The 8117-nt window shown below is 43.9% G+C and overlaps 1 protein-coding gene across 1 annotated transcript; it reads left to right on the top strand.

The window, feature by feature from the left end:
* The first annotated feature begins 2924 nt into the window (after positions 1-2924).
* Positions 2925-6750, top strand: LOC120565784. Its single transcript, XM_039811801.1, has 7 exons — positions 2925-3337; positions 3507-3577; positions 4487-4580; positions 4719-5049; positions 5145-5325; positions 5820-5947; positions 6036-6750. The coding sequence occupies exons 4-7, from the start codon at positions 4867-4869 to the stop codon at positions 6357-6359; spliced, it is 816 nt and encodes a 271-aa protein (XP_039667735.1). The 5' UTR covers positions 2925-3337; positions 3507-3577; positions 4487-4580; positions 4719-4866; the 3' UTR covers positions 6360-6750.
* Positions 6751-8117: the final 1367 nt, after the last annotated feature.

The raw sequence follows: 8117 nt of genomic DNA, 5'->3' as shown, positions 1-8117 counted from the left end.
TCTCCCGCTCCATTGTCCCCTCACTCGCGAACAAAACCCCAAGGTACTTGAACTCCTTCACTTGGGGTAAGGACTCATTCCCTACCTCGCAGAAGGCATTCCATCGGTTTCCTGCTGAGAACCATGGCCTCCGATTTAGAGGTGCTGATCCTCATCCCAACCGCTTCACACTCGGCTGCGAACCGATCCAGTGAGTGCTGAAGGTCGAGGCCGATGATGCCATCAGGACCACATCATCTGCAAAAGCAGCGATGAGATCCCCAGCCCACCGAACTGCAACCCCTCCCCACCTCCGACTACGACCCGATATCCTGTCCATAAATATTACAAACAGGATTGGTGACAAAGCGCAGCCCTGGCGGAGGCCAACCCTCACCTGAAACGAGTCCGACTTACTGCCGAGAACCCGGACACAGCTCTCACTTTGGTCGTACAGAGATTGGATGGCCCTGAGTAGAGACCCCTCACCCCATACCTCCGCAGCACCTCCCACAGTATCTCCCGGGGGACCCGGTCATACCTTCTCCAAATCCACAAAACACATGTAGACCGGTTGGAGCATACCCCAGCCCCCTCCAGGATCCTGGCGAGTGAAGAGCTGGTCCGTTGTTCCACCGACCAGGACGGAATCCGCATTGTTCCTCCTCAACCTGAGGTTCGACTATCGGCCGAACCCTCCTTTCCAGCACCTTGGAGTAGACTTTACCAGGGAGGCTGAGAAGTGTGATACCCCTGTAATTGGCACACCCCTCTGGTCCCCCTTTTTTAAAAGGGGAACCACCACCCCAGTCTGCCACTCCTTTGGCACTGTTCCAGACTTCCACGCAATGTTGAAGAGACGTGTCAACCAGGACAGCCCTCCACACCCAGAGCCTTGAGCATTTCTGGACGGATCTCATCAATCCCCGGGGCTTCGCCACTGTGGAGTTGTTTGACTACATCAGTGACTTCCCGGCCGGGAACACACGACAATCCCCGTCATCCTCCAGCTCTGCCTCTAACACAGAGGGTGTATTAGTCGGATTCAGGAGTTCCTCAAAATGCTCCTTCCACCGCCCTATTACCTCCTCAGTTGAGGTCAACAGTGTCCCATCCTTACTGTACACAGCTTGGATGGTTCCCCGCTTCCCCTCCTGAGGTGGCGAACAGTTTTCCAGAAGCACTTTGGTGCCGACCGAAAAGTCCTTCTCCATGTCTTCTCCAAACTTCTCCCACACCCGCTGCTTTGCCTCTTTCACGGCAGAGGCGGCGGCGCCTTCCCGGCCCTTCGGTACCCTGCAATCCGCCTCTCGGAGTCCTCTGGGATAATATATCCCGGAAAGACTCCTTCTTCAGTCGGACGGCTTCCCTGACCACCGGTGTCCACCACGGTCAAAAAAAACAAAAAAACCCCCCCCCCCCCCCCCCCCAAACCCCAAAAAAAAACCCCCCCCCCCCCCCCCCCCCCCCCCCCCCCCCCCCCCCCCCCAAAAACCCCACTCACTCGAAAATCTAAAAATACGGCCTCAGATCAGATGAAACGATTATAAAATCGATCATTGACCTTCCGGCCTAGGGTGCTCTGGTACCAGGTACACTTATGAGCATCCCTATATTCGAACATGGTGTTCGTTATAGACAATCCATGACTAGCACAGAAGTCCAACAACAAACAACCACTCTGGTTTAGATCAGGGACGCCTGCTCTCCCAATCACGCCTCTCCAGGTGTCTCCATCATTGCCCACGTGTGCGTTGAAGCCCCCAGCAGAACAATGGAGTCCCCACTGGCGCCCCATGCAGGACTCCACTCAAGGTCTCCAAGAAGGCCGAATACTCCGAACTCCCTGTTTGGTGCATAAATGCACAAACAACAGTCAGAGTTTTTCCCCCACAACCCGCAGGCGTAGGAGGCGAACCTCTCGGTCCACCGGGGTAAACTCCAACGTATGGGCGCTCAGCTGGGGGCTTGTTAGTATCCCCACACTTCGCCCGGGGCGCCGCACACCCTGAGCAACTCCGGAGAAGAAAAGAGTCCAACCCTATCCAGGAGTACGGTTCCAGAACCGAGACTGCTGCGTTGAGGTAAGCCCCACCAGATCTAACCGGTAGCGCTCCACCTCCCGCACCAGTTCCGGCCCCTTCCCCCACAGAGAGGTGACGTTCCACGTCCCCAGAGCCAGCGTCTGCTGCCCGGGTCTGGTCCGTCGAGGCCCCTGACCTTCACTGCCACCCATGTGGCAGCGCACCCGACCCCAGCGGTTCCTCCCACAGGTGGTGGGCCCATGGGCTGGAGAGATGGGAGCCACGTAGCTTGTTCAGGCTGTGCCCGGCCGGGCTCCGTGGCATACCCGGCCATCAGGCGCTCGCCGACGAGCCCGCCGTCTGGGCCTGGCTGCAGACGGGGGCCCCGGGCTTCCTCCGGGCAGGGTCACTCCATTTCTACCTTGTTTTTCCATTGGGGTTTTTGAACCATTCTTTGTCTGGCCCCTCACCTGAGACCACTTTGCCTTGGGAGACCCTACCAGGAGCACAAAGCTCCAGACAACACAGCCCTCAGGTTCACAGAGACACACAAACCTCTCCACCACGATAAGGTGATGGTTCACGGAGAAGCGTATAATACTCGTACTCGGCAAAAGTGCTTTATCCGTACCGGATACTCGTTTCAGCCGAGTATCCGGCTCAACTCTACTAGCTACGCTGAAGGAGTAAAACAGGTAATGCCTCATACATTGTCCTACAATTCTGGTTAAAACAACAGCCTCGCCAGCAACTTGTCTCCTGAGTTAGAATGCCTATTTTTTAAGTAAATGGCGAGGACATGGTCGTCTCAGTTGCTAAACTTTACCAACAGTTAAAAATATATATATATATATATATATATATATATATATATATATATATTTTTGTGCGAATTTACCGCACGAAAAAAACGTCCCTGGTGTGTAAGGCCGAATATCACAAATACTTTATCAAAATAAAGTTTTTTTTTCCTCAAGTGGCCAAGATGTTGATAAAGGTAAAATCCCACTATTAGAATCTTTCACAAACACGACTAACTGTGCCGACCTGACAGAATTTGTGACACTTACACCTTGCAGTAGGCAGGATTTTAGAAAATATTTATAATTAAATACAAAATTACCATCTGTGGTGGTTGATTTTTTTGATTGAATGTGCCCTGTATCCTGTCTTTGTGATACTCAGATGTTCCTGTCCTGCAACAAGAAAGTGAAGGGCCTTCCTCTCCAAGTTTAACAGATACATTGTCAATCTCAAGCAGTCTAAGTAGCGACACAAGTGATGCTGGATTTCAAATGATTCAACCTGTCATGGAATTTACCCGTGCAAGAAATGTAAATTTATAACCTTACTTTTACAGTTCTTTAGTTGTCCTTACCTCAAAACCAAGCTTAGATTTGGGTTAAGGAATTGAAACGCATTGCAAATTATTATCTGTATGGTCAATATATTGCAGTACCTGTTTAGTTTGTTAATTGTTTTGTATTTATCGGTTGTATTTAGACTGTGGAGCAGATTCTCACTTCCAAGCCTGCAGGGATGACTGTGATCAAAGAGTATGAAGATTCCACCAGGTGATTATTGGTGAACATCATTGTAGCTCACATGCATGAAAAGGAAGGGTAAGAGACTTAAGGTCCTATCTTGCACCCTACGCAGCACAAAACTCGACGCAAGTGTCTTTGCAAGGTTTAAGACCGACACAGTTGTCAATTTCCCGTCCAGCGTCCACGTCGTTTAAGTAGCAAATGCACCTGTGCCCATCTTTGCACCCATGGGTGGCTAGTCTTACAGGGAGGAATGTTCGGGTGCATTCTGGGTGTATTGCTATCTTGAGGCAGCGGGAAGTGATCGCGCCAATGGGAGATGCCACTCTGATTGGTTTATTGCATGTTACGCCCAAAACACACCTATGATTAATGAAGACATTAGGTACAACCCTTTTAGAACCATGCGCACGGAACCTATTTTCTGCCATCAAACTAGCAAAAGTGGATTTGGACACGCCCTAAACACACCTGCATGTGCTTCACGCCCCAGAAGCAGAGTTTTAATATTCAGGCTGTGAAACAGGTTGTTTTTTAATCATTGTTTTGCTTGATTTGCTAAATTCTGTGATGGCTAAGGAACTCTTTTGATGACTTTTGTAGGCTTCATGTCAACAAAAATGTCGGAAAATGCTACAAATTTACAAAAAAGTGACAAATGTCTGAGAAAGCCACAAACAAGTCAGAACAAAAATTAGGAAAAAAAACTACCAAAATGTAAAAAAAAAGTGACATGCTGAAACAAAAGCACGTCAATAAACTCTATATGTCTGGCCCTTGGTGGGATTCTCTTTTTCCAGTGTGGCCCTTTGTGAAAATGAGTTTGACACCCCGGGCTTACATCATTAAAATAGGGCCCTTAATGTTAATAGCCTGAAATTCATATTTGTAGAAGAGGCAAGAATGCTATTACATTCAAAACCTTTGCTTTTGCAGGAGAGCTGTAAGTAAAGCAATGAAGGAGTTTCATGCCTTTGGGATTGTGTCGCTCTTCCCATTTTTGAAAGACCCATACTCAAAAAAGGGATATGTGAGTTTGCATTGTAGCCATACTGTAAACTAATGTTGGCAGTTCCATTTTGGTTTGTTGATCTTTTGTGTATACGCTATATCCATCACAAACTTGTTATTGTCTGCCTTCCAACCAGAAATACTCTTTTATCTTCAGGAACATTTCTATGACATGCAGAGCAACAAAGGCTTTCTTGAGTGGAGTATAAAAACTGTGCAGCGTCAATCCAAAACCTCATCTGCATCCCGTAACAGAGTGGAGCTGAAAGGAGGTCCCACATCGTCAAGAACATCTGGATCCATAGATGACCAGCAAACAGGAGATGAATGTATGGAGGCCATGTCTCTTCTTCACCACATCACTGACCGTGACTTTGTCTTCCAGAAGAAGAAAAACATTCCATTATCGGCAAAAGATGCTCCATGACCCACAGCAATCGGCAGACATACTTCAAATGTTTCCTCGTTTCTTGGACACTAAGGGACTGGTAAGTAACTAGTGTGAATTTGAAAAAAACGTGTATGTAATCTACTTGCTTTACTTTTAAGTTATTTAAATAAAGGTCTTCCTATTTTTTATCAGATTTTGCAAGACTTCTTGATGATGTTTGGAGCAGAGACTGCTTCCAGGTTCCTGGAAAAATGGAACACCAGTTTTAAAGACAAAGTCATTCAAGAGGCCAAGACCCTCAGAGAGACGTCTCTCCTGAAAAAACAGCTGAAATCTGCCCCGAATGAAGAATCTGACACTGCTGATGAGCCAGGTACTCCAACAGTCATACTTCATTAGTTTAGTAATGAGTTGTCGAAAAATTGCAACTGCTTACAAAAAAAAGAGCATTACTGATATAAAGACCTTCTTTCTTTCTCTTAATACATTTGAATAACACGTTAACATTACTTTTGACTACAAAAGGGAAAACTAAATTTGATTTCAGCTGGACATACAGTTGGACAATCCTGTCTGACAGTGTCACCTACATCTTGTAGGCTGTGTCATGTTGTTGCAGCTCTTCATTGAAGCTCTGTGATAGTTTGACTCTGAAATATTCAAACATAAGACTCGATTTAATAGCTGCGCTATTCTTTTAAGTGGAAATATTCACCAAAACCAGCACAAGTTTGTGTTGATTGGCCTACTCTGAGCAGTGATGTTTAAGAGGTTAAATGAATAGCAGAAGATGGGTAACCTTGACCTCCACGAGGTAGAAGTGTTAAGAAATGCATTCTTAATTAAATTGTGTTACCCTGTCTGCAGAGTGGGACAGCGACATGGCATCTCTTCTTGTATTGCTCCATCTGCGAACTCCTCAACCAGCTGGAAGGAAGCGGCCCAAAAAGATCAGTGTTGGAGAGGCAACTGATCATTTGGTTAAATTTCACAAGGTTTGTCAAAACAATAGAATTCAATTTCAAATTTTGTCTATTTTGTAAACTAATGGCTTATGTGAAGATGTTTTCCTTTGTGTTTCAGTCTTGCCACAGCCTTGAAGAACATCTCATGATGATCGAAGGAAACCCCCAGCCGTATCTGCTGGCCATGGGGACTTCAAAAGCACAGGTTTTCACCTTCTACATAGTCTTGGATAGAAAGCTTCTTCCATGTCAGTCTTCTACATCTCTGGGCGCATTTGATGAGCTGTTCAAGTCCCATTTTGTTTTCAGTGTGCAATATGATGATGCTCTGTCGAGCTTGTACAGATTCCTGCAGACTACTCTGTACAATATCGATATAGGGACAACAGAAGAAACTCCAAGAGTCAAAGAGTTAAGAGCAAAGCTGTTAAACAAGCACTAATTTGCTAAAGCAGCAAACATGTTCAGATGTATCCTTTGTGCGTCATCCTTTGATACAGTTTTACTTCTGTTCAGGCACCTCAAACTAATTCATGCAATGTATTCTGGGAAAAATTTGAGACTAAAATGTGGTCAAATAGGATGTTGCTTGCAATTTTCAAGTTATTCTGGATTTAGAAGACATCTAATTAAGATACATGATCCTACTGACAACACATGTGTACCTCATGAAACCCCTTCCAACTATGACACTCAACTGAATAAATGAATGAAAGTTTATTCGGTTACAGAACATAGAACATAATATATGTACAGCAAATTCATTAGAAACAAGGGTGGTAACCGAAAAGGTATAGGCTGAAGCCGTGGCTTATTACGCCTAACCTATTTTACAAAACATCTACCCATCAAAATTGAAACATAAACAATATACATGCGTAAACGTGTATTTATACACACATACATATATACATACTATATATATATATATATATATATATATATATACTCATACACATACACATATACATGCATACATAACTGCAGACATATGCACTTAATCACAAACAGTTTGTCTTAGCCCACCATATATTTAACAAAAATTGATGATTTAAACTGTTTTTTGAAATAATGAATGGAATTGCTCCTCTTAAGATCATCGGTGACACCATTCCACAAGTTGACCCCTTTTACCGAAATTGTATTCATTTTTAAATTTGTTCTAACCAATTGTTTTTTAAACATATTCTCTCCTCTTAGGTTATATTTTTGTTCCCGTTTTTCAAACAAACATAATATGTTTTCAGGCAAAATTTTCATATAGACTTTAAACATAAAGACCGCAGTATTCAGACTGACAAGATCTGAAAATTGTATTGCTTTGAATTTGCAAAATATTGAGTTTGTCGGTTCATTATACGGTGAATGATTGGCTATCCTTATGGCTTTTTTTTGTAAAATAAAAATAGGTTTTATATTTGTGGTGTAGGCGTGCCCCCATATTTCAACACAATAAGAAAAGTATGGAACAATAAGAGAACAATACAGAATATACAGAGATGGCTTGTTTAAAAAGTACTTGGTTTTATGTAATATAGCTATTGTTTTGGACATTTTTGATTGAACATGAGCGATGTGGGGTTTCCAGGATAATTTGTGGTCTAATATTATTCCAAGAAATTTATTTTCATTCACCCTTTCTAGTTCCACCTCATCAATCTTTAAGCTCATGGTAGTTTTAATTTGTCGATTACTAAATATAATATATTTGGTTTTACACTGCACAATCATTCTCAGTGCTTAAATGATGAAACAGCCTCTACTTCATCACAATGCCAAAATGTTGAAGCAGGCCCTTCACTGTCAACTTACAGCAAAGATATGTGTGCCTCCATCATAGCCAAACTTTTGGGAAGCGGTGTACCCAATACTGTAGTTCTTTCTACAATTGAAAATTTACAGGAATTTGTGGAAGATTTGCAGTCTAATATTCAGGACCAACTTACTTCCAGCTGACAATCCCTCCAGATCAGCCGTAGAAGAGCTTTTTAAAAGTATGGACAACCCTTTTAGCCAGTTGAATACGGATAGCAAATGGAAGAAGTATTTCAGGGAAAAATGGGATATTGTACAGCCAGTTGAACAGCGCCTAGGAGTAAGGTATGATACCAGACGAAATAGCAAAAGTGGAACCTATGAGCAAGTTCCAATCAATGACAAGTTCATATATATTCCCATACTGAAAACACTCCAGTTCATT

The sequence above is a fragment of the Perca fluviatilis genome, chromosome 9 (genome assembly GCF_010015445.1).
Source record: "Perca fluviatilis chromosome 9, GENO_Pfluv_1.0, whole genome shotgun sequence".
Classification (NCBI taxonomy): Eukaryota; Metazoa; Chordata; class Actinopteri; order Perciformes; family Percidae; genus Perca; species Perca fluviatilis.
Note: the sequence above shows the minus strand (reverse complement) of the source record. Positions and strands in the feature narration are given on the sequence as shown.

Excerpts from the sequence above, each read along its gene's own strand:
- LOC120565784 (XM_039811801.1), top strand. The coding sequence starts at position 4,867 with ATGACCAGCAAACAGGAGATGAATGTATGGAGGCCATGTCTCTTCTTC. Across the intron at positions 5,050-5,144 it reads TCTTGGACACTAAGGGACTG|ATTTTGCAAGACTTCTTGAT; the intron begins GTAAGTAACTAG and ends ATTTTTTATCAG. Across the intron at positions 5,326-5,819 it reads TGACACTGCTGATGAGCCAG|AGTGGGACAGCGACATGGCA; the intron begins GTACTCCAACAG and ends CCCTGTCTGCAG.